General features: G+C 42.8%; 1 protein-coding gene across 10 annotated transcripts in view; it reads left to right on the plus strand.

The window, feature by feature from the left end:
* The window catches only part of BRSK2 (BR serine/threonine kinase 2), a 304,344-nt gene that overhangs the window by 184,983 nt on the left and 93,531 nt on the right, over positions 1-25,830 (plus strand). For all 10 annotated transcript variants that reach the window (XM_058027269.1, XM_058027271.1, XM_058027274.1 and 7 more), the window contains exon 3: positions 14,537-14,622. In XM_058027269.1, the coding sequence (XP_057883252.1) occupies positions 14,537-14,622 (86 nt within the window). The remainder of the gene's footprint in view (positions 1-14,536; positions 14,623-25,830) is intronic.

Raw genomic sequence — 25,830 nt, forward strand, 5'->3', positions numbered from 1 at the left:
TGAGGGGTCATCTGTGACAGTGAAGGGGTTGTTGTCTGTTGTTTGCGCTCAGCCAGTGCTGCAGAGGGAACAGAAGCTCTGACATGGCTGCATCTGCTTTGCACCAGCACATCAGGTCTTGTGCAGCTGCCTCGTTTTTCTGTTGGTAAGCTGAAAAATGGGATTGTGCCTTACATTTTGGAAATGCTTGGCAGTCCTGTTCTGGCTGGTGGCTGATCTCTGGTTTGGCAAAGCTGTTACTGTAAGAGGACTTTCCCTTCAGTACTGCACAGTGTGTTTTTCCAAGCAGTTACATTTGTCAGGCGCTTGAAGGGCACAGCCAGCTTCCTCAAGTCTCTCTGCTGCATTAAAGGCAGAAAAGTCACCTGTCTCTAAGGGAAAGACAGAGGAGCCTCAGAAATGTTCTGACTTTTGTTTTGATTCCCATGATTTTACACTCCAGGGACTGAAGGGGAATAGAGGTTGTGCTTCATCCAACAGCTGGTACTTGCATGTGTCCCTGACATACCTGGGTAGGAAACAGACACAGAGTCTTTAGTCCAACTCTGCAGGAATCACAGTGGCCTTTTGCGTGGGATGTTTCTTGCAGGCATACATTTCCATGCTGGGACTCTGCTGGAATGTCCCAAGAGCCAGCCACAGCCACTGTGCTTCTCTTTGAAAGCAGCTGGGGAAGGGAGAACAGCCCTGCGTGGCAAGGAGGAGACAACGTCCTCCCTCTTTGGGTGTCTGCAGCTGTTGCAGAAGCAGACACGTCCCAGATGATTAATGAGCAGGCAGGCTGGGTGTGAGGAGCAGAGCTCAGGGTGCCTTGCAGAGCTGGAGAGGTGGGCTGCTCCCCTAGAGGACTGGGGCTGGCTCACAGAGCTGACTGCACACAAGGCAGCTGCTCCTCATGGTGCTGATGTTTTAATCACTGGTGGCTTCAACAAGAGCTTATCTCATGCCCCCATACTGTTTAGGTGAACAAAGGACTCGAGAATCATAGCTTGACCCCTTGGCATTAGGTGGGTTTGGGGCTGAGGAAAGCAACTCTATTTCAAGAGGTGTCATAAGGGGAAGGGAAAAAGGAAAGAAGGAAATTCTCCAGCCTCAGTTAAAAATAAAATACAATTCCTATTTTGACTCCTTGCCAGATTAGTTTTTCTGGTTCAGGATCACTCCTGTAAAATGCAGGTGGCATTTCAACCAAAATGAAGGTGTTTCTAGAAGGGCACCCTGTTTTTTTGTAGCAGAGCAGCAGTGCATGCCCTCCTAAGCTGCGCAAGAAACTGTTTGGCAGTGCTTGAGGCGTAAAGTGATTGTTCAACTCTGTAGTTTGTGCATCTGCTGGATCCCTGGTGTGCTGGGGAAAGGGAAGTTCACACAGGATTTGGAGACTACCAGAAGGCCAAGAAAAGCAGCACGTGGCGGGAGCAACAGAACCAAAATGCTTACAATAAAAGCCATTCTGCCAAATAGGTCTTCTGGTAAAATGCACACTCACCCATGAAGGCAATCCCCTCAGGTCATCTGAAAATCCTTTTGGTTGAATAAACAGTACAAGGGAGAAAAAATTAGGCTGGGCGGGCTGCTTCTGGCCTACATTTGAAATTCAAACTCATTCATTCATGTAAACCCTCTGCAGATTCTTGCAGTCCTGTGTCACCTCTGAGGTCCTGGCTTCTCTTATAACATCAGACCCTTCTCCCAGAAGAAACTTGCAGCAAACTGGGTGGTCAGGTGGATCCTCAGGTCTAAAGGAGATCACCATTGGAGTGATCCCATTAAAGAGCTGATTGGAAGTGCTGACTTCCATTTGGAGTCCTGGAGAATATCCACACCTGTAATGGAAAAGCATGAGGAAGGGCCATTACAGTTAACATCAAAGAGAGGACACAGCCATGTACCACACATTTTCTTTCTCTCTCCAATGAACATTGCCTTATTTAAAAATATTCAGAACAGTTTTGAGGGAGGGCTGTTTGATTTTTTTCATCTTTTGCTTATTTCAGATATAAAGAACTGCTTCATATTTCCTTAATAGGAGTGTATCAGAGCTTTCTGTATATTTTCTGTAAGTGAAGCTTTGCTCATTTGTTTGAAGGTAGAAGTGACAAACTCGGGCCTTCAGTAGGTAGGCAGCAGCCTCCTCTCCTGTGGGCTTTATGTGACTGATCTTCTGCAGATCATGAGCAAGATAAGGGATCAGAGAGACACAAGAGAGCTCTAGGGATCTTGGCAAGCCTGGAGAGTGCTAAATTATACCCTGTGGAGACATCTCAGGTTTCTCAAACAGGTCACTGTTCCTGTAGAAGGAAGAGGAACGACAGTAGATTAAGACATGTCCAAAGGAATCTCATCAAAAATGTAGCTTTGCAAAATGCATGTTTAATGGGTCAGAAGTAAAGACTATCCCAGCTTCCTGGTTGGCCACCAAAAACATTCACATTGGCCACCATTTCCAATTAAACGTATTTACTCTCCAATAGGTTTGCTACGTCTTGCAAGGTGATTTTTTTTCTCACTTTCTTTCATCACTTCTCTGTCTTTTATTGCTTTTATTGCTATAGAGTCATGGTGTGGACTAAGCATGCACTTCAAACATTTTCTTGAAATGGAAGTAAAACATTTTCTACAAGTTCCAAGTCCCCAGCCATCCTGAAGGGAATATGGAAAATGTGTGGAAAATTGCCAGGAAAATCACTTTGCCTTAGGAAAAAAGTAGTTAACAATGTGGAAACAATTTGGAAACGTTAGCAGAGCAGGAATAGTCCAAAAAAGGGTTCTCAGTCCCTAGGATTTTATAGAATGTGGTTGTTTTTATGTGGCTTCTGTGGTAGCATAAGGAATGCAATCTAAAATAAAGAACAGGCTCCCAGTTTGGATGTCGTACTCTACATACAGGAATTTTGTCCTGTATGATACAGAATACAGAACACTGTCCTACTCTAAATACAGGGCAGCAGAATAATACCAAAGGACAGGACAGAACTGTGGATAACCCTCAAGTTGTCCAATTGGCTTGGAGTAAGACTGTTACCAAGGAAGGGAAAAACTGTTTAACAGTTGTGTAGATCTCTGCAGGGAAGAGAGGGATGGCCTCCTAAAATCACCACAATTCCTTACCAGCTGCTGATACTCTGAGCTCTCTATGGTGCAAGGAGAGCATCTCTGTGCTGCTTTGCTCACAAACACGTTTGCATAAGCCAGGATTCAACACGTGAACCTCACAGCACAGGCACTGTTTCCTCATATCTGAGGTTACTGCTGGGTTTCCTCAGCATGGCATCCGCCTCAGCAAGATTTTGGTTGCTTTTTTGTCTGTCCTGTGTTTGTGTGGGAGGCAGTATAAGCTTAGGGGAAAGGCTTTCTCCATTGGAAAGAAGGGAGCTAATTATGTCCCCTGTAAAGAGAGGTAATTGGTTTTCCTTTCTGTAGAGAGAGGATGACAGGAACAGCATCCTTTGCCTTTTCATTCCAAAACTCTGTTGTGACCTTAAGGGTGAGTACTGGAAACTCCCCCATTCACAGGTTGTTTTTCATATATTCCAGACATCTGGGAACAAGGTTCAGCTGACTGATGAATGTGATCTTTTTAAGAAAACACTGAAAAGTTGGGGTGGGAGTGGGTTACATCTAGCCCAGTTCTCCATTTCAGATATTGCTGGTTTCAAATTTAGCCTGCCATCTTCTCAGTGAAATGTTTGTGAGCACTTTTTGATCTGCACATATATATATATATAAGTATTTGGCAAGTGCAAGAGAGTTTGAATTAGATTGTGAAAGGATGCCTGTATGTGTGCCAAAGCATCCCAAGGTGTACAGGCCTAAGGTGGTATGATTTAAGTGAGCCCCAGTTTTCAAATTCTCATCTTTTTTTTTAGAATGCATTCTCTGCCACTTTCAGGAATAAGTGGAATAAGCATGTCCATCCAAGTCCATTGTCCTCAGAGAATTAAGCTAATTTACTAAACGTTTGAACTTTCCTGTTGCTTTGGCTATGTAATTTTTGAGTCATTAGCACTTTCTTTAGCGATGTGTTGTCACCTGACTTACCAAAGTGTTGCATCCTATCTTTGCTCTTCATCAAAAGCCAAATAGCTGTGAATTCTGTGTTAGATGTGATACATAGGACAGATACAAAGGAATGGGAAGAGACTCAGATAATGGCACCTAAGTTGACTATTTTGAAGATACACAACCACAACTTCTTCAGAAATAATAAAAAGACCACCTTCTCAAATTTAAAATGCCTTAATTTCATTGCTCTCCCTGATCTCTCTGCAACAATGCTGTGTTGGGGGGTGCATCTGCATTGCAGTACAACACTTGTCATGACATTATAGCTTGTTTTGGAATGACACAGGTAATTCAAGACTGTACTGCAGAAGTGATTGTCACTATGTGGAAAGAGGACCTGTTTTAGGGTAGGGAATATGTTTTGGCTATGGCTTAGTGTGGTGAAGCTGAAGAATTCACCATTAGAACTCAGAATGGCTCTGAAATACTGCAGGATCTGAGAAGTAATGTCTGAGGCACAGATTCATAAATAGAAAGGCAGGCCTCATATTACAAGACCCATCTCTAGAGATGTCTAACTTAAAGATGGAATTTGCCAATCATTACTGGCTGGCTCTGGTCTCAATTAGTAGTAAGAGTCCCACAGACTTTGAGATAACGAGATAGGCCAATGCCAAGTACTCCTGAAAGTCTGACCTGACTGAATAATGTATTGGAAAACATAATGAAGATGTGACAAATTATTATATTCAGCTCCAGAGCATATGCTGGATATGGCCAGAGGTGTCTTAAGTCCTCATTTCCTAAGTAGATTCAGACAATGAGGAGAAGGAATGACTGAACTTATCCTCATCACTTGTTTTGAGATGCTCAAGAAGCTCTCTTTACAATGTTGTTTGTAAACCTCGCTTGCCAAGAGGCTTCTTGATCCTGATATTGATGTTGATAGTCTGCAAGATGTCATCAGCACCTCCAGCAATAAGGGACTGGTGTGTGATGAGAAGGATATGAGAAGAGCAGAGATAAAATAACTGAGAAACAAAATGTTCCTTCGTTGCTGTCTTTGATCTCTTAACTCCCAGCTGTGAGAGATCCTGGTTGCTGATGGCAGCAATGGGCTAATTTTCTGCAGCTTCTGTTGCTTGTACAAAACAGAGGAAGATGTTGTCTTCACTGAGGGGAGTACAAGTCTTGCTGTAATGTCTTCCGTTGCAGGCTGAATCTGAGGAGAGGCAGGGAGTGAGCACAGGCAGCCTCAAGACTGAGGCTAAATAGGCAATTTTATTTCCTCTTCTCCTCTCTCTTTCTGCCTCTTGCTTTGTTCTTCAATTCCTGCCTTATTAGTCATTCTTTTGAAGATTAAAGCCCAGTGGAAAACTCCCAGACAGTGCTGCTGTCTTTGCTGTATCCCTGATGTGATGGAAGAAGTGACAAGCACCACGGACAGAGCTCTTGTGTCAGGGTTAGGCTCATAATGAAAGCTTGTGCCTTTTCTCCAAACTGAGATGCTGTAGGTGAGGGAGGGGAAAGTTTTATGACAGCCACTTAACTGTCCACCAGTACTTTACTCCTGACCTGGAGGTGAGGCTGAGGCCACTAATTTTGTTGTGTGAGTCACCAGAGCTGAGAAAACAGGCTTTGAGCTCATCTGCTGCTGGCTACATCCAAACAGGTAGTGCAGAAATAAAGATATTAAGAGGTTACTGCTGATTTCCCATGCTGTTCAGCCCAGTTTTGCAAGATTTGAAAAAACATGCTTGTGGTTGAGATGGGTCTCCATGAAAAAGTTAAAATCCCACTTCCAGATCAGTGGGCAGGGATGGCTGGAACTGAAGCGCTGGTTCATGTCATTACAGAGATACACCAGATATGGCCATGTCACTAACGAGACACACTGGGGGCAGAATTATGGACAAAGCAGACTGATTTCTTATCACAGATAAGAATAAGTAGTTCTTGGGGTCAGTCAATGCTTGGGTGTCCCTAAGATGGAATGAACATGGAAGTACCAACGTAGAGCTGGTGCACATGAGGTGGGAGCTGCTGTTTTTGCTGCAGGGTGATAGAAACCATTGGCAACCTGCTGGGGCAGAAGAACTGTGCTAGAGGGCTGCTTGGCCTCCCTGAGTATCCAGCCACTGGCCTCACACTTTGGCAGGAAGTCAGCTGTTGGTGCCTCTGCCTGCAGCTGCCAGGCCTCCCCTCCAAGCTCCCTCTTAATTGCAAAGCAAAGTGCAAACATGAACTCTGTGATTATGTGTTGCCCTTGGCCTCTTCGCAGTTCCTGGATGAGGTCCATGCTGCTGTTTGTCTGGGATCATGTCCCTCTGGAGGTGCAATTGTGCTTCAACACCATATTTTGGAAACAGAGGGGTGAGCTGTGGGTTGGTGCAGACAGACTCTGTTTCTGTCACTGCCAGCTGTGAGGGACTACTGGGCTGCGGGATCCCTTATAGACATCAGCTGTTAGTATCTCACTAAGTTTATTAATTTAGCTGAAACGAGATCCTAACAGACAAATACAGACACATATCTGTCTAAAGAGTTAAGGGGCAACCAAAAGTGAATGACAGGAGAATGCAGCAGAATAACAAAAATCATATTATCTGTTTTCCACTCATTGAAATCAATGATGTTGTTCAGCTTGTTGTGGAGAAGGGCAAGGCAGGGATGGAGTCTGGCATTCTGCCTCCAATCTCTGCAGAGCTCCAACTGTTCTGCCCTCTCCTGGAGCATTTGTTATCTGCCTTATTTCTTCTCAGGGAACCAGAGATGGCCATTAAGGAAAGACGTTGAGAAGGAAATAGCAGCCATCCCATTGATTGCTTCTGGAAAAGTATTACAGAAAATGTAAAGGACATTTGTGTAAGACAATGCCAAAGAGCTAAACAAGACCAGCGTGACTAATGGAGAAAAAGAGGAAGAGGGAGAAAGAGGCTAGTTGAGACACATAGGAAATGGTAGAGAAATCATCCTTTGAAGCTTTTCCAAAACTGCGCTTTCAAATTTCTCTTCCTGTTGATGGTGGACTCCCTCAAGGATCCAGTCCATGGCACAGTCAGCATCACTTCACTGTCTCAGTCCCATTCCTAGGTGCTCTTGGGAACCCCTCTGGCTTATCATATCCTCAACCAATGCTCTCAGAAGCTCTGCACTATATTTTTGGCAGAACATTTTGCTGTACTGTGCTATACTGACTCCTTTATGCTTGCCCATATTTCCTTAATGGGATTCAGCATCTTCTACATTCTCTACACACTCTGGCTCCAGCATTCCAGTGTTGTGCTTGGTATTGCCCATATTAAATCTGTGATGTCTCAAATAATACAAGAAGTTCTGCACCTGTATTGTTTGAAGCTGAACTCTCTGTAGCCTGTAATTTTACAGCGTATTTCTCTGTGGGGAGGGGAGTGGCTGTATTTCTGTAGCTTAGCATAGCAGCCCACAAGGCATTAAATGTTCAGGGCTCCACCTTCTCTCTTCAGAAGAAGTAACTTCTTCTGGGGGAAAATTACTAATGAATTGCACTTCTTTCCTGCACAGGGCCCCTGAAATGAGCCCAGCATACATTTGTATACAGGCTGCCCTGGGAAGTGGTCTCAGCACCGAGCCTGACAGAGTTCAAGAAGCATTTGGACAGTAGTCTCAGGGACATGGTGTGACACTTGGGGTGTCCTGTGCAGGACCTGGAGTTGGACTTAAGGATCCTTGGGGGTGCATTCCAACTCAGGTTCTTCTGTGATTTTTTGATTCTGTGCCTTGCTAGGGGGGACCAGACTTACAGCTCTGCATTTGGGGTGAGCACTGTAGATGTGGCATTGCAGGGAGGGCTGCACACATGACAGGGACTGAGTGTGCTGCTTTGGAGCAGTGATTGCCAGTGTTCACACAGACTTGGCTGTGGCTGCTGCGTGGGGGTGGCAGGTTTCTCAGAAATGCCAGGCCGGGTGCACGAGTTATAGAAAGCACAGTGTATGTTAACATTAAAAACCAGGATAAGGAGGGAAAAAGAAAGGCAATTCAAAGATCAGGTTATTTCTCTTGTAGAGTGGCTGCAGGTTTGTGCAGGCCCTGTGTCCTGCACTATTCGGCGATGGCAGCCAGGATGTGGCACTCACTGAAGGTGACAGGAGGCACAGGGAGGCTCTTTGCCTTCCATGGAAGGGACCCATTCTGCTGACTGCTGGCAGAGACTTGTGTGTCAGTCACTCGTTAGCTGTGTACCACCGGGCAGCAGATAATCTCAAGTGCTGAATGAATAAATCCACTCCTTGTCAGCTCCCATCAGTGTCTCTTGCATGAAGCCCTGATGCTCCTTAAAGCAGCATACGCTGCAGATAAGTCAAAGTGCCATGTTTACTCGGGAGCTGATGGCAGAGCCCTGAGGAGCACGGCAGGTGTTAACTACAGAGTTAAACCGTGACCTTCCTGGATAGGATTTTCCATGGCTGGATAACCTGTAGGGTCTGTCCCTTCAAGACCTTGGCATCTATGTGTCAGGCCAGGCCATGAATCCTGTTGTGGAGGTACATTGGCAACAGCAGAAAGGATTTCCAAGAAAATTAACACAGTATCTGTCCAGTGAACTTCATACTCTCAGATTTTATACTAAATTTTGAAATTCAGTGGAGCTTTAAGAGTTGCAGTTTTGAAGGGACTATGGAAAAAGACAAGCAGAAATTGACATTTTGGTATAATACTAGTTTGTGGGAAGTAAATTTCCCTCCCAAAGCTTCATGGTATAGAAGTCTGCACATGCAAATTTTAAAATCAAGTATGCATCTCACTTGCTTCTCACACATACCTATTTTCATTTTCATTTATGGGGAAATAGCTTTGAAAAGCACACATGCAAACAAAAATTGTGGTGGAATGAGCCCATGATAGAGCCTTCAGTAAAATGAGGAATTGCTTAGCTTTCCAGTAATTTTGTCTGTTTTATTTTGTAAAGCATTGTCTAGCTGTCTGATTCTATGGAGATCTAAGTCTAGTTTTCCCCCTCTTTATCTACTTTTTGTAAATCTTCTTGTAATTACTAGTACTTAACAGAAAACCTGAATTCATGTTAAAACATTTAATTAGTCATAATTGTACAGTAGAAGATTTCTTCCAGATACCACTTAATGATCATTAGAAGGTCTGATTCAAATCCCACTTAAGTCAATTGATGTCTTTTGTTGACTTCAATGCATTTTGAATTTGGCTCAGTATATTCAGAAATGTGAGGTTAATGGCTACAATAGTAGCAAGAAATACTCCCCACAGATGCACAACTTTCATGGTCCTCCATTTGCATTCATAATGGACTACTGAATAAGTTTTGGATAAAGGTAATGAAAGGCCATTTTAAACAAAAAATCAGCTAAATTCAGAGCTGCAGAGGAAGATACTTTAATCATTTAAACCCTGATATTTTTTCCACTTCAATTCTATTTATGCTTCCATAGGAATTGTGGATGCAACTGATATAATGCATTAGATGTTTTGGTACTGCTTAGATCTGGTAATGGCTTAATCTGTTTGGAGGAATGATGTCCCATCACAGCAGTGATGACCCTACAGGGCTTAATGGGCCTGCAGTTACTTGTTGTATAAAGCCATTTATGCTTTAATGCTGTTCTCTTCCAATTTCAGGAGTAGCCTATTTCTGTCATTATGGGCAAGAGTGGACAGGTGACCTAGACAGTCTTCACCCAAAGCCAGACATTTTCACCATTTTTAACTTTCACTCCCACACAACATGAAAGCATAAATACCAAATTAATAAAAATTCAGGTATTTTGCTGTGATATTTCTGCTATGGCAGGAACACATACTTTTCAGAGAACCTAATATTAGTTTCTTCCTATGAAGTGGCCTTTGGTTTTGCCACTTCAACTCAGTGAAATACCAGAATGATTTACTCTGCTTTCTGTGCCCTCATCATGGAAATGCAAATTACTGCACAGCAGGCCAGACATTAGAGAAAGTAGTTGCTCTGGTACAAGGTTTCCAACCTGAGTTCTAGCCTGAGGAGTTGGATAAGCAGCCAAATCTCTGTATCCTTTGAAGTTCATTCTGAGTGTAGAGAATTCTGAAATCAGAAAAGGTCATGTCCTGGATGAGTTTCTCCTAACTGAGGGACCAGCCATGAGTTCTGAAAAGTATTTCATTAGTTACCTCAAAGTAGGGTCAACATTAGAGAGCTTGATTTTCACAAGAAAACCTACCACAACTTCCCTCCCTGCACCATTTTGCTCTGTGAGTAGGAAAAACATCATAACATGTTGGCATCCTGCAGGGCTTTGCTGCCCTTCACCATTTCTGCAGCTCTGGAATTCCTTCTCAAGCCAGGGTTTTGAGCCATATGGGAGCCACTGATGCTAGTGGAGAAAGAGAGGGCTTTCTGGTGTGCTGCTGGTGAGCTTCAAAGCTTCCAAGGAGAAATGTCATCTGCTGTCCCCCAGCCTTGTGCATGTAGGGGTACTTTGAGAAACTGCAACAATGGTTGTTGCACAGTGCTTGCACAGGTTTGGTAGATAAAACACAGCCTGGTAAAATGAAACAGCTGTGAGCCTCATTTTTCAAGGAGCAGATGGGTCATGAGTGACGCAATAGTTACTGAGCTAATGAATGCAAGAGGAAAGGAAACTTTCCTTCTTCACGAGACAAACTATCAGGCTCCTTTGACCTGCCCTCCTTGCCTTCTTACTGAATTAACACCCTGTGTGCTTGACTCAAAAGGCAAGACAGCAGAGCACTTGTTGCCAGTGCAAGTTTTCTGACAAAATGGGCTTAAAACAGAGAGATGTGATTTCCTCTGGGGGAGAATGACAGTGAAGTAGAGATGGAGGAGAGGGATGCAAAGTATTGCATGATTCCTCTACGGGCCCCGTGTTGCACTTTGTCATTAGCTGAATCACTGGAGCATCCTGTCAAATCAACCTCCTGCACAGATTTTTAGAACCTCTAATTGGCACCTGCATGGCACCTGCACAGCTACACATTACCAATGCATCTCCTTTTGCCCTGCACAGCCTTTCACAGCTCTTTCTCCCAGACTCAAGGCAGTCAGTAGCCCACCACGGAATGAGACAACCCTGGCTTTAGTTGGGATCCTGTAATGTGACCCAGCGTTCATGTAACAGAAAAGCTTTGCTTTATTCCTTTCTCTTTTAACCATTAGGCAAATGTTTCTCCACATCTCCTGTTTATCACAGGCTCTGAGCCTCCCTAGACAGGCTATTCTGAGCTTGCCCTGCTTTCTGATAATTGCATGTGCATTAAAGCAAACACCCCTGCAGGGTTTCTCCTCTCCCCTGTCCTTGCCAGCTCGGAGCTGGACAGCATTCCATGGCTTGCAAACACAGGGCTGCGCAAAAAAAGCCATGCCAGGGGCTGGCAAAGCTCTGGGGGAGAGGGCAAAGCTGCATGCTATTTCAGGCCTCTCTTATTTTGCCAATGAGTTCAGATACCTCTCCTTTCCTAGTGACATGATGGCTCCTATGTCCTCCTGAGCAGTGCATCAGTGACATTGCTATTGAGATCTCAGTCTGTGTCCAGCCTGTATCAATTACTGCCTTCTTTGTAGGCATATAAAAAATTAACAGGATCCAGGGGAGTCACCCATCAGTACTGACTGCAGCACTAATTCTGAGAAGGTGGTCTGTTGTATATTTCTCTGAACTCTTGTTTTGCTTTAAAAGCAGAAAGAGGCAGGACACTGCTGTGAGGTTTTTTGAGGATGAGCTTTATCAGACTGCTGTTTAGAGAACCTGGAATCTCTAAATCCTAAAGTAATACAACCATTAGCGTCTTGAGCCTCTACATGGGTCAAAGTCCTGGACTACAAGAAGTAGAGTGATGACATTTTTCCTTCATAAAACATCTCACTTGAGATAAGTGAATCAGTTTTGTCCTTGGTTTACAGATAGAAGAGGTAGCAGGCTGTGGAAAGCTGACTGGTGCAGACAACACACCACTGAACTGAACACACTGCAGTCAAATGCTGCCAGGCACATCAAGACAGATGCTCTTGACATACCTGGCTTGAAATTGAGACCTCCAAAACTGTATTTCCTCCTAGGATTTAGTTCCCAGGAATTAATATGCATAGAGCCTTTTACACTCACACACTTATGATGAAAGAAAAGCAACTTGGGGAAATTCTTTTCAGTTGGTTCCTGGAGTAAATCTGTAGGTCATAAGTAGATACTGCCTTTCTATTCTGATTGTCTGTTACCAAACAAAGGCCACACAGTGCTGTAGCTGAATTCCCTCCTCCAAGTGGTAGCCATAAGTCACTGCCTCTTCTCATGCTTTAGGACAGTAACCAAGCAGGACCCTGACTGGATGCTGCCATCCATCATTCACTTGATCTGAGCTTACATTGCCACTGAACCAACCAAGAGGTTTCTCTGAAGTGAAACACCAATGCAGTTACACAGCTCGTCTGTAGGGAATTTTATTTTTCATAGAAATACTGGAGTTGGATTATCCTTGTCACAGCTAGTGCACTGGTCACATTCCCCATGAAATACCTGTACTTCCCCATCCAAAAGGAATTCCTTTGGAGCTGCAGTTTCTGAGCAGCTGCAGTACATGCTGCTGATGGTGAATCTCAGTACTATTGGGAGAGTGTCGTGAGAGCGGGTGCTTCTTCTGTTTTGTTTTTCCTCATTTTTGAAGCAAATCCAACTTTTATCAGTTATAGCGTTGAACACGCCCTCTGCAAGTATCAGTGCATATCTTGTAAGAGAAAAGAGTAACAGGTCTTTTTGAAGAGGAGGCAAAAATGGAATAAGCTAGCTACCCCCTGGGTCTGGGGTGAAATAGCTGAACAGTTGAAATCTACCCAGCTTTTGCTTCCTGTTTGTATAATTAGCTTTCATCAGAGTGCTGGTCATGAGTAAGTTAACACCCACAGACCTGTCACCATCAAGCACTGTGTATCACTGAATTCCTAGCAGTGCTGAACTGTGTACATACATGTTTAACTGCATTCCCCAGTTCTCTGAAGGAGCTATTTTCAGAGATCCCAAGTGTGGAAGTGGAATCTCTCAGATGACTTTTGACTCTGCAGAGAGGAATAAGTGTCTTTGAAAGACTGAGATTGGCACATGTACAAATATACTTTCTTCCATCCTGGTATGTGAGGAAGGCTAAGGATGATGCAGTGCAAAAGTTGCCTTTGCTGTTTTTATGTGATGCTGCAGAGGAAGAGAGATCTAGGGTGATAACCAACATGCTGGGGAATCCTCCTCTGCAGGGTGCTGCAAACTGCCACTTTCTAATTTCCTGCAGAGGATCTTGCTGGCATTCAGGTGGAATTGTCTGTGTTCAGCAGAGGATGTTCTCTCAGGAAGTTAAAGGACATCAAGAACTAAAGGTGTACTAGGGCAAGTTCCTAATTACTCATCTGATCTCTGCAGGGGAGACATTAAGGGATGGTTTTGTAGTTCGTTCATGGTTTGTCTGTCAGTATAGCAGCGCTGGGACAATCAGTTATTTAAAGGACTGGAAAAAATGCTACCTGGTTGTCCTTGTTTGCTTCTTTAGGTCTTTTTCCTGCCTTTGTGGATTCCTTGAAATTTGGCATGCCCGACTGTGCAATGCTTTCACTGCATCTTGTTGCATTGTTTATTTCACATACCCAGAGTCTCCACAGTGCTACATTAACTCCCTTCGACTTAGTCTAGGTCAAATCAGAGCAGTTACAGTGTGGTTTCGAGCAGCAGAGCGATTTTGCTAACAGCTGAGGAATTGCACTGACTCCATCTCTAATGAATACCCTTAGTGGTCATAATAGGAATTTTGGGTGAGAACAGGGCTTGCACTAATGACAGGGACTTAGTCACAACTTGTTAACTCAGCACTGAAAGCTGCTCTTGGAAGTAGCCACACTTGGGCAGCCTGGGAATTGAGGGAAAGCGCAGTCTTGCGCTTAAGGCTCCGAGCACTGCGTCTCCAGTAATCTGGTTTAATTTCTTGTTCTGCCTTGGACTTCTTATGTCACTTCTTATATTTCTTTCCCTTTCTGCACCTCAGTTCTGGAGCTTTAAAATCACACTGCTGTTCATCTTCTCCCCCACATGCATGGCAAGTTCTTTGGGATGGGGAGTTTCTAGCATTAATTAAGAATGCAGTTTGTAGAGCAGTCATACCTGTGGCTGTGGGAGGTCAGGAGAGCCCTATGTGACATCTTAGAGTTTCTGTACTTTGAGAATATGTCACTGGCTTTGGATTGTGAGGCAGGAGCAGCCTTGAATGCTCATGTAACTCCCACAGCTAATTTTCTTTGGTAGATTTGGGACTTTTCTTTCAACCTTGAAATTTTGCTGGTTTACGGTTCTGCAGGGCAGGGAGTGCTGAGGCTGAATAAATTGAATTTTTCTTAAATTATGTAAGTGCTAAATAAGATACATTGTTACAATTTTCCGTATCCTCTGCATATGAGGAGGAGTGGAAAATGGATAAATGGGAAGAAAATGTGTGACAATACCTAATGTATTCTAAGACCAAGCTTCTAATCACTGTTTCTTTTTGTTTCTTCCAGGTGGAGCGGGAAATAGCCATCCTGAAGTTGATAGAACATCCCCATGTTTTAAAGCTGCATGATGTTTACGAAAATAAAAAATATTTGTAGGTATTACTGGCTTTTGCCAGAGGAAGGGGAAGGGAAGGAGGGAAGAAGGGAGGGGTTTTGGAACTTGGTACGTTTCTGAAAGAATGGAACTAGGTGTGTTTTCACCCTCTGCTGGTGTCTGTGCAATATTTGGTATTTGGATGAGGAATGAACACTCATTATTTCCCTGGCTTTTCTCATGTTAATTTCTGTACTTTCACAGAATCTTAGAATCATTTTGGAAATTTTATCATTGTCTGACTATGCTGCCATATTCACCACTAAATCATGCCCCCCAAGTGCCACATCCATGTGTTTTTTGAACACTTCCAGGAATGAAGATTCCACTACTTCCCTTGTACCTGTAAGATCTGGAACCATTTTGAATCAAAGCTGTAACAGACTTAGAGTGGATAATTTGGATAACCTCCTTTGTCTAACAGTTTTTATTGAAACCCTCAATTCTCACTAAAGGTGTTTTAAATTTGTCCCATCAGCTACAGATTTTGGTTTTAAAGGCCACTGTAGGCCCCTGATGGTTCTGCAGTGGCAGTTGCGTAGCAAAGCTTTTTTTTGTAAGATTTTTTTTCTCCAGATCATTAGCAGTGCCAGACAGGGATGTTGTCCATAGACAATCACTTTAGCTTGATTTAGGGCATTAAATACGTTGTATCTGTTGTCAAACAAACAGGCCACATTAATCATGGCGAAACAGGACAAAAATCAATGTTCTCCAAATAGAAAAGGGTGACCCAGTAGGGAACTCTGCTATTTCCAGCTTTTTAACAGGTTATTACAGGTAGAAGAGAGTGGTTAAAAAAGATTTAACAGTTTTTTAAAGCCACCATCTACTGGTGACCTCTTTTTTAGTGTCTGAACACAAGAAGGGAATGATTGTTTACCCAAAGAAAGTGTGTTGAATGGAGGTAACAGTCCCTCATGGACTATTCATCCAGTCGTGATACTGGAGCAATGAATTCCTCTTCTGAGAAGCGAGGCCTGTCTGCCTAAGGGTTAGCTTAGTAGAGCAGGCAGTAATTTCCCTTGGCTTCCCCCTCCTCCTTTGGGGCAGAGCCTGCCATCCGAGGTGGAATGCAGTTGCCAGAAAGAGCTCGTGCAGGCACTGGGTGGAGGCTGGCTCAGATGTTTTCAGAGCTGCATGCTGAATGCTCGGTCCTCAGTGGCACAAATGGTCATGGCTCCATGAAGCTCTGTTTGCCACAGATGAGACAGAGGCCCACATCTGTTCTGTGTGCAGACAGGCAGCAGAGGGAAATCAGGCTTACAGGGAGTACATTCTCCCTTAATTTCCTAAAAGAGAGGCAGAGGATATTTTCTCTGTATTAAGGTGAAAGAGGGGAGGAGACCCCTTTTTTGCTTAAAAGAGAGGAAATGTTCTTTGTTATGTTGGTTTCTGTGTTGTGTAACCCTAGGTACACACACACACAAGTACGCACTCCTGCATGAAAAGAGCAAACAGCTGATGGTGGCAGTGGTGATAATGTAAGAATACAAGCAGAAGAAAGGCCACAAGGGGATGGGCTGTAGAGGTGCTGAAGCTTTCTTCTTGCTCTGAATGCCTGTAAAGCCAAAACCTGAGCTTTCCTTCTTTACCGCGTAAGAACTGGGGGCTGTTTTGCTCCTTGTGAAAAATATTTCGCACTCAAAGCAGTGGGAATGGTGTTACTCTATTATTAAAAAGAATACTGCATTTATTGGCAGGACAACATCTTCATGATGAAAATCACCTTGAAAAGGAAAGCATCCCATATCTTTAAGCTATGTCTGGATATCCTGGCTTCTAAAAAAATGTTGGGCTCCAAAGCGTGCTTTGCCAATGACCATTTAGCCTTGAACAATCACTAAGTCTGCTTTGTGCTGTAGCTCCTCTGCCTGTAAGATTAAGCTGTCTGCATCCCCCTGCAAAGGCACCAAATCCCTCTGCTGAAAGACACTGACTCTGAAAGAACAAATGACTGTTAATTAAGTTTCATTTTTTATTAGTCGCTATTTTAAAGAAAGGGCACAATGCAGAGCTTCTGCCAAGCCTCCGTGTTCAAAATTAGAAACAGCTGTGGCCTTTGATAAATCTGAGAGGTGGAAGAGAGTGCCTGCGGAGGGATGAGGTGTTACCAGTGCGTGGGGGCTGAGAATGTGTCTGCATGGACCTTCCCAAATAATAAGACACAGTGACCTCTGGTTCTCACCAGCATCAGGAAAGGGATTGCTCTGGGGTTGTGGCAGCACCTTTCTATCATGCATGCCATCCCAGCACTAGCAGCAGTGGCATGGTTTCAGAGAAGCTCATGAATTATGGGTGATATTTCAGAAGCCAGAGACTAATCACAATGCAGCACTGGGGAGCATTTCCTCGATAACTGTTAATTTCACAAATCATGTTTGACTTTTAGTTTGTGATTTAATTTGTGACAAGGGGCTTTGGTTGAGTAGATTCCTAATGCAACCATGAATCAAATCCTTTTTCCACAGTTTATTTAAGACTGAGAATGATTTTTTAAAAATAATAACAAAAATCTGTTAGCATACCTGTGTTAGCCAAGTAGTCTTTTTCTGTTTATTTTGGTATGGTTCTTTTTGCCAAGATAGTTGGAGAGGTGGGAATAGCTATGAAATCTATTATTCCATCTCTTTATCCATCATTTTGAGTTGTCTTATTTAGTAAGACTGTGGACTACACATCTAGGTGTCGGGGGGAAAACAGAGGGCACTGTGGCTCTCTGTAAGTGACATACAGTCTCAGATATATATTGTGTTGGCTAAATAAGCAATATTACTGACAGTTGAATTATTTCATATTTGTTGTATGATCACACTGATGGCCTTCAAGCAAGATTGGGAGTCCACAGTAATAGATAATTTAGAAATAGCTACAGACAATCAATGCCTCCATCTCTCCTATCATATAATGTCAATAGACCAAAACAGCCAGGATGGGGGTTCATCCTCCCTTTTTTAAAGATCAAAATTAATCATAGTAGCCTGGTATGTGGAATGATCAGTGGGCTACCAAAACTTGTGTGTGCACCAGTCAGTTTGACTAAGGAAATGTAGACAGTCAGGAATTTTAGGGAAATACAAATCATAGAATCATTGCAGAATGGATTGGGTTGGAAGGAACCTTAAACATCATCCAGTTCCCCCCCTTCCCTTTAATTAGACCAGGTTGCTCAGAGCCTCACCCAAGCTGATGCTGAACACTTCCAGGATGGGGCATGTACTAAGAGAAGGAGCAAGGCAGTAACAGATAATAACAAAATGTTGGTGTATTCTGTAATATACACTGGAGGGTCACACTCCTTGGGTGATTTCTGCATTGCAGGTGAGCTGTGTGAACCTGGGGGTGATGATCCTCTTTTCTCTGTGCCCTGTATAGAAAAGGTCTTTCCTGAGCTGACCCAACACAGAGTTTTATTTACTGTGTTTTATGCACTACATTCAACTTTTCTTTGGATCATGGAAAAGCAGTTGTCCCCTATTGGAGGAGCTGCTAGCATGGCAAGCAAAGGGCCATCAGACAGTCCACAGGAGATGAAGCTTCCCTCTCCAGAGGGGACTGAGCTGACTGATACAGTTCTGTTGCAGAAGTCCCAACAGGGGTGGCATTATCTGTTTTGATCTCATTTGATTAACTGTTTAGTTTCAGCTGTCAGCAGCTTGGTGGGTAGTGGAAATAAAATAGAAAAGAAAATACATACTACAACCACTCCATGCACTTTTCTTTCAGATGGTAATACTGGTATTTCTTGATTCACTTTCCATTGATGTCTGTGTATATATATCTGTAAATTTCTATGTCAAGATGCATACAGATATTTGTGTATATATATGTGGATTTATGTTGGATGACTTTCAAATCTTCACATTTAAGATTTCAAATTTTATGGCAGCATTTATTTTACATCTCTGTCATCCAGTTTGATCAGCATTTTAAGCAAGAATCTGTTTTGAAAGGAGTGGACACCTTGACAATTGTTCTCTGAAGTGTGCCATGCATTCCTCAGCACTTTTTTCAAATATAAGTGCCTTTCTCATCTTTCATCAGTACAATGCTATCACTGGGCAAGTGCCCAAATCTCATTTCAATGTACACAACACACCACCTCCTGATTTCAGAGATGAAGGTGCATCACAATGAGCCAGATAAGAAAATGAAAATGTCCTCCTAGCTGTGCACAACTCACGTTTCTGGCTCATACAAAATCAGGTGGCAGCAGCAGTCAAAGACTTACAGCTCTGGTGGTGTCTGCAGAGGCCTTTGTGCTGCCTGTCCTCTCCTGCAGGGTTTTCCTGTAATTCTGTTTATTTTTGGTGAAAACTTACTGTGAGATGCCAGAAGATGCAAAAAGATTAAAAAAAAGTTATGTGTGTTCTTGTTAGTGGTAGGCCAAGACTTTGCCATTCAATCCATCTGCAGGGAAACCTCTCTAAAGTAGAGGGAGAGTTCAGAAAGTCAGAGTGGCTCTAAAGGCTCAGCACTGAAAATTAATTTTATGGTAGATGTGCACCTTGGGAGTGAAGCTGTGGGATGTCAAGTGCTGTGATACAGGGAAAGAAAATAAAACAGGATTGGAAGGCAGAATAGCATTCTACCTGAGCCTTGATTAGACTAAGGAAAATATTTGTAACCAGCTACTTTGACTCCCTTTTCTTCTGCTGTTGACTTGTTTTAGGACTGTCTGGAATGACTAGCATGTGTAGCCAGAACAAATCCAGCCAGTGGTAGGAGTGGAGGGTGTGACCACTCACTCACAAGAGGAACACCAAGCCTGGCACAAAGCGGGGCCTGCAGAGCTGCTGGTGGTGATTAATGCTGCACCCTGTGCAACAAAGTCTTAATAAGCACTGCCCAAAAGCCTGACTGTATCCTCTGCTCACTGACATGTGTGCTTGGACACTATCCAGGCTGTGATGCTGGGCATGGGGAAAAGCAAGCCCATAGTGGAGCAATTCTCTGACATGAGTAATTCTGTGAGATGTTGCTTCAGAGCCACAGTACATTGTCATGCCTGACTTCTCTTTTAGACTTTGATAGGCAGTGTTGTGTGTGTCTGGGCCCTGGTTTTTTACACCAAAGGCCACTTAGCTCTGAAGAAGAAAGCCCTGAAGTGTAAAGTCACTAACAGAATTGCAGCAGTGACCTGATGAGTGTTGTCTCAGCTCTGCCCATCCTGTGCTGAGGATCCCTCTAGCTAAATCCATTCCATATCATGTGCCCATACAGGATGGATGCTGCAGTGCCTTGGCATCCATGACTATACACTGTGAGGGTACTGCTCAAAACACCTTTCATCCCAAATTAATCAAAGGTACAGAGCACAGCAGCATAATCTCTTGCTACCTCTTTTCCCCTAAAGCTCCAACCTGTTCAAGCCCAAATGTAACCAGCAATCAAATACAATGTCCATTCAAACATGCAAACTGGAGTTAAAATTGTCTTTTAGAAAACAGAAATCTAACACATGCACATTTTCTTGCAGGCAAGAGGGGAAGAAAAAATACAGAGCTCCTGGCCCAGTGCCAAATAAGGGTTTAAAAATTCATGCCCGCCATAAGAATTTATATAACTTCTGAATAATTTATAGGCTGTGCCAATAACAAGAGGCTTCATATCTGATAGAGATTATTTAATCAATAGTAAATAGTGCAGAGAAAAAGCTGTCAAAGAAATGCAGAGCATGTCAGCCTGGGCAACTTTTAACCTCTTCCCTGCCACATATATGTTCAACCATATATATGTATGGAAGGACATTTTGCAAGTAGGGTGGTAGCCTGGAAGGAGAACGACCAGTTCTTTTTTCTTCTAGAGGCTTTCTTTGTTGGTCTCTTGTTCCCTAAGACAGGTCCCTTTGAAATGTAGTGAGCTTTCTAGCTCTTAAAGTAATTAGTCACAAGGAGTAGCCAGTTTCTTGTGAATCATCTGCCAGGTTAACTGTGAGATGGCCCATGGTTCATCAAGGTTGTGGCAGTGCTAACCCTACCATTTGTGGTGCAGCCACTCCAGTCTGTGTTTAATTCTGGGGCAAAACTTAAGAGAGTTTTACAGCTGTTGGCACAACAAGCATCAGGACAGACGAGAACTAAAGACTTATCTGTCTTTATGATGGAGATTCCTGCCTGATGTTTTATGTCTTTGAGTGTATCTCTTTCTATATAACTGCAGCTGGGTTTTGCATCTTGCTGGAGTGTATGGCTGAAGCCATACATCTTAAAAACTAACAAGGGCTGTGTGGATATCTAGTGAAATTCTAGCATAGTTAAAGCTCTAGGACATTGCAGGACATTGCTCAGTGATATGTGATGGTACCCAGTGGTACATTCAGGCTTACATAGAAGAACAACTTGAAAACCTACTTGTTTAGGTTAAGAAAAGCTGTGCTTTATATGTGTAAATGTCATATCACTTAATAAAAAATAAATTATTAACTGCTTTCCTAACAGACAGCTAATTGCAAGCACTGATGGACAAACCTTCTATTACCTGACTAAAACAAGATGTGTGAATGCTCCATCCTAGAGCATTAGAGAGTGTTTCTTGGTAATCTTAATTTTTTTGCATTTGTAATACTTATCTGAAATACTTTGTGTTTCAGCATGAGCTTTCATCTAGAGATCTCTCCATTTAACATTTTTATAATAATAAATACATAATTGGTGTAGCTGTTAGTATCTTGTAAATTGTCCTGAGAAAACAAGAGCTGCATACCCCCCTAATGGGCTGCTGCAGGCAATTCCATCTGGCAAGAATTTTAGCATTTCACACCATTTTTGCTACTGGCTAAAAGACAGTTTTTCATTCTTTACAGATCATAACTGATGTGTTTGTTTGCATTTGGATTTTTTGTTGTTATTTTGCCAGAAGTATCTGGTAGTGCTTGGTCCTGGTGTTCTCCATGCCAGTAAGTCTTTCTTTAACAGCATTTTTCCTGGCATTGCTCAGAGCCAGCCTGTTTCTTTAGTTACAATCCTGATTCGGAGGTAGCATGTAGCTGCCTTGCTAGTGAGGGCTCTCTGAGTTATTCCTCAAAGCTCCCTAGGGCATGGGCAAAGGTACCTCTTGAGAAGTTGTGGCATAGTCCACCAGATGGAAAGGAGAAATAACCACAAAAAGTGTCCTTTTTTATGTTTTAAGTGATAGGACTGTAGTGCAACAGCAACCTATCTAATCATGAAGAAGTCCTTGCTGTACTGGCACTGGATAAGAACGGGACAGTACCAGTTTACAATCTCACACACAAAGCAACTGTTGGGAATGGGAAGTCCAAGCTGCTGTCAAGCATCACAGCAAAAACCAGCCTTCAGAAAGGAGCTGATGAGAACTGATGATGTACTATTTTGGCTCCTGAAAGAATAAATAAAATGAACCAAAAAGAAAAAAACCTAGGATTATTCTAAGCTTGCATCTCTGATTATTTGTAATGGGTCATTTGAGGTTAGGAACTCAGAATCTTTTATTGAGAAGGTGGAGATGATGGGATGCAGATGGAAAGATGGTAAAAGGGATGAGATGCTGCTGGATGCAATCTCTCTGCTCATCTCCAATCAGCACAATTATTCTTGTATTTAGTATTCAGCTTCTTTGCTTTTAAAGAGGAAAGTCTTTTCTCCTTCAAGCATTGAAACTCAACTAGAGATTTTTAGTTTCATGTCCTGGCTTGTAGCAGGGACATGAGAAAATAATGCAAGATGCAAACCTTGGTGTGTACAAAAGTGAGCTGCAGCCTGTGAGAATATCTGCAATCTCCTAGAGAATATATCCAGTGAGGAAAAAGTAATTGAGACTTTATTTTTAACATACACTTGCCTTCATATTGAGTTGCAGAACCCTGCTGTTTTCTGGCTTTTTCAGTGTCCTCACAGGCAAAGGGGAAATTGGAGGATAGCATGGAGTAGAAGGCACAAGGGACCACAGGTGCTAATCCCAGCTCTGATACTGGGTGACTGTACCCTGGACAAGTCACTTGGCTTCACAGTTCCCTATCAGTAAAGAAAAGGAGGTTAACGCTTGTCAAAACTTGTTTCTCTCATGTGAAAGGCAAGGATCGGAAGAGTTAGGGTGTGTCCAGAGCATCCAACATGTGAGAGCTAGGTGCTCTGGCAGAGTCTTTTGTCCTAACATAGCTCCTGTCTGTATCATCACAGCATGTAGTGTGCACACTGCCTGCCAGACACTGGGTCTCTCCTTTCCCTGAACCTTCTTGCAATGGTTGTTGCAGGAGGTGCCACATATATTCACAGGTTTTCTTACATTTTTACCATGGGAAGAAAGACTGATGCTGTTAATCTTACATAGACAGAATAAAAAAACCCCAAAACTTCATTCACCAATAAGTTGCTTTTCATCTCTAAATGTAATAGGAGAGAAGTTCTGGTTACTCTTCTGGGATTTTCAGAACTTGCTTGCTTGCTTAGAATAAATTGGAAAAGTAGTACTATAATGAAGTGAAAACCTGTCATACCTGGGAAAGATAAAAGGAAAGACAGACTCATGAAAATGCTTCTTAGTGTTTTTCTTCCCTACAGGCTACATATTATTTACCTTCTCCCAGATCCTCCAAGAGCTGGCATTAGCATACTTCCAATCCTGTAGCACTTTGCCAAAGTAAAGAAATTTAGATGCTGATGTGAACACAGAAGATTTGGATTCTTTTCTCTGCCATGGATTCAGGAAAGATGTAGTGTCTGTGTGCCTTATTTTCCAACCCAGGGAATAACGTTCTTCCTTTGCTTTGCTTTTTCTGTTTGGCTTTTCAGAGTGTTTATTCTCTTCTTCTGTAAAGTCATAGGCACACTCTCACACACACAGATGGGTAGATACAGACATGCAGCACTTAGTGGGGTTTGTGTAGCTATCCAGTGGTGCTTATAACCAGTGCAACACTTGGAAATGTTTAAACCCCTCTTGTCGGCCTGTTTGGAAAGAACAAGTGTACTACTACTGTGCCATGTCCTGTGCCAGCAGAATGTTGGCTTACACAGAGATAGGGGCAGGTGCTGAATTATGCCCTTGTTTAACAGAAAATCTCCTAGCTGGGGGCTCTCCTAGAAAAATGCACAAGGTACTGGAGGGAATAGGGCTGGCAGATAACAACCTGAGCTCACAAATCCTAGCTGCAGCTTAGTCACATAGTGCTTGTGGAATGATCCCTGCAGCATTTCTTTCTTGCACTCAAGCACTGAGGAATGTGTTTGTCGTCCTTCTCACTCATGTCACGTTGGGGGCTTTGTCAGATCAGAATACATCATCTCTCATGCTTCTCGGTGTCCCTTGACTTGTCATAGGCACAAATCTTTTTCAAATGCTCTCCCCTGTTCATTTCCATTATTATATCTAGTGCTTCTAGGTGGCAAGCAAAAAATGAATAACCTTGTAAATGTTCCCTGTCTTTCAATTTGTTTTATTTTTCATACAACGTGTCAGTGCATTTTTGTTGAATGTTTTTAATAAGATGAAGTTGATGAAAATAAATTGCTTCACAGTTCCTGCTGTGGGTGACAGAAATGCTGGGTCTGTATTTTTCAAAAACTGTTTGTTTGAAGCCAGTGTGGAGGGTTTTCTGTATCTGTAACTGCAGTCATCTTTGTAAGATATCTCCCAGAAAAAAAGCAGCTAGCAATTTGAATTTTGGGGGCAAGATGCATTGCTGTATCCAGCTTCTTCTGGGCACAGTGAGACAACAAGCTGTTAAGTAGAATTTTAGGATTGATTCTGTGCCAGAATTGGGTCTGCCATATTGGATAGTTAGCCATATCTGTCTCTAATATGAGAGGGAGAATGAATTCCACAGCAAACCTTCTTACCAGACTGTCTGTTAGCCAAGGCTTAGGAACCAAGGATTGGGTTTGGGAACCAAGGATTGACAGTGTGGACACCCCAGTGCCCGTGGCTGCTGCATATCAGCTTTCTTCTGTGTTTGAATGACTTGCTCAAAAAATGTCATGTCTATAAACAGTGCTCTCCAAATTACCAGGGTGTACCCAGCAGACAGTTGGGCAACTACCCATCTGTTGGGAAAGAAGATAACCCACACATTCCAAATGGGATTTTCAAGTTAAGATTTTTCTCTTTTTTAAGTGATTTTAATTTTTAAAAGTCAATATTGCTATGTTTCTTGTAACTGTTTTGACTTTGATCGAAAAATGCAAAAGTACAATTTTAATTCCCTCAAGTTCATAATTTTATGGTTTTGTCCATTTTTTTTTGTCCTTATTTAGCTGGCAAGACAATACCAATGTCTGTCTTTCTGTAAGTCAGGGAAGTGCTTTCTCCTTCTGCTAGCTGAGAGCTGACACATGGAAGTTACACAGGAGATGATGATGATGGACCAGGAGCTCAGGTCCCACTTTTGCAACTTCAAGGCTAATGCCATTATCATTGAGCAAGCTTTACTCTCCTCACAACTGCTTTTAGTCCTTCTATTGTCCTAGCTTTTTGGAAACATTGAAAACAGGGCTAATTAAGACCCCCAATTTATATTAATTTTCCCCACTTTTCATTTCAAATTCAGAAATTTCCTTGGAGATTATGCTGCTTGAGGTACAGAAAATTTTGACAGTATCCTGGATTAATTATTCTTCATTGTCTATTCAAATTTGAGGAGTTTAATTAATTTTGGTAGTAAAAGTATTATGCTGTAAAGCAGAGGGTTGAGAGATCATGGTGCACATACAGTTCAGTGTGGTCTGCAGCACTCTTGGGAGGCAGGGACTGAGAAGTACACTCCAACTTGTTTATTTTTAAAGGATTCCATTGATGGTGTTCCTGCCACCTCCCTGGGAAAACTGTCACTCCCACTATTAGGCAACATCTCCAGAGATTTATACAGTTTTCCTTTGCTTGGCTGCCTTTCACTAGCCCTATTTAAAACAGCAAGGTAGTCCATCCTTGGCAAGTCCTTTCCTTCCAGAAGGTTTCACTCTTCACTCTGTGACTGCCAGGAGTGCTGTATGAGGTCAGGAGTTTCCCTTCCTGCTCCTAGGCCCCCTTTGTGCCACATGTATTCACTCAGTGCCACATTTTTCACCTGTGAGTTGCAAGGCCAGGCAGCTGCTCCAGCCAATCACTGCTGTTCAGCAGCAAAAGCTAAGCTTTTATAGAGACTGCACACACATGTAGTTCTTTTTTTGTTTGTTTGTTTGTTTGTTTAATATTGTACATTGTTCCCCTTTTCTTAAGTCATTCTGGTTTGTTGACATCTGTCTGGTTC

This window comes from Melospiza georgiana, chromosome 6, assembly GCF_028018845.1.
Source record: "Melospiza georgiana isolate bMelGeo1 chromosome 6, bMelGeo1.pri, whole genome shotgun sequence".
Lineage (NCBI taxonomy): Eukaryota > Metazoa > Chordata > Aves > Passeriformes > Passerellidae > Melospiza > Melospiza georgiana.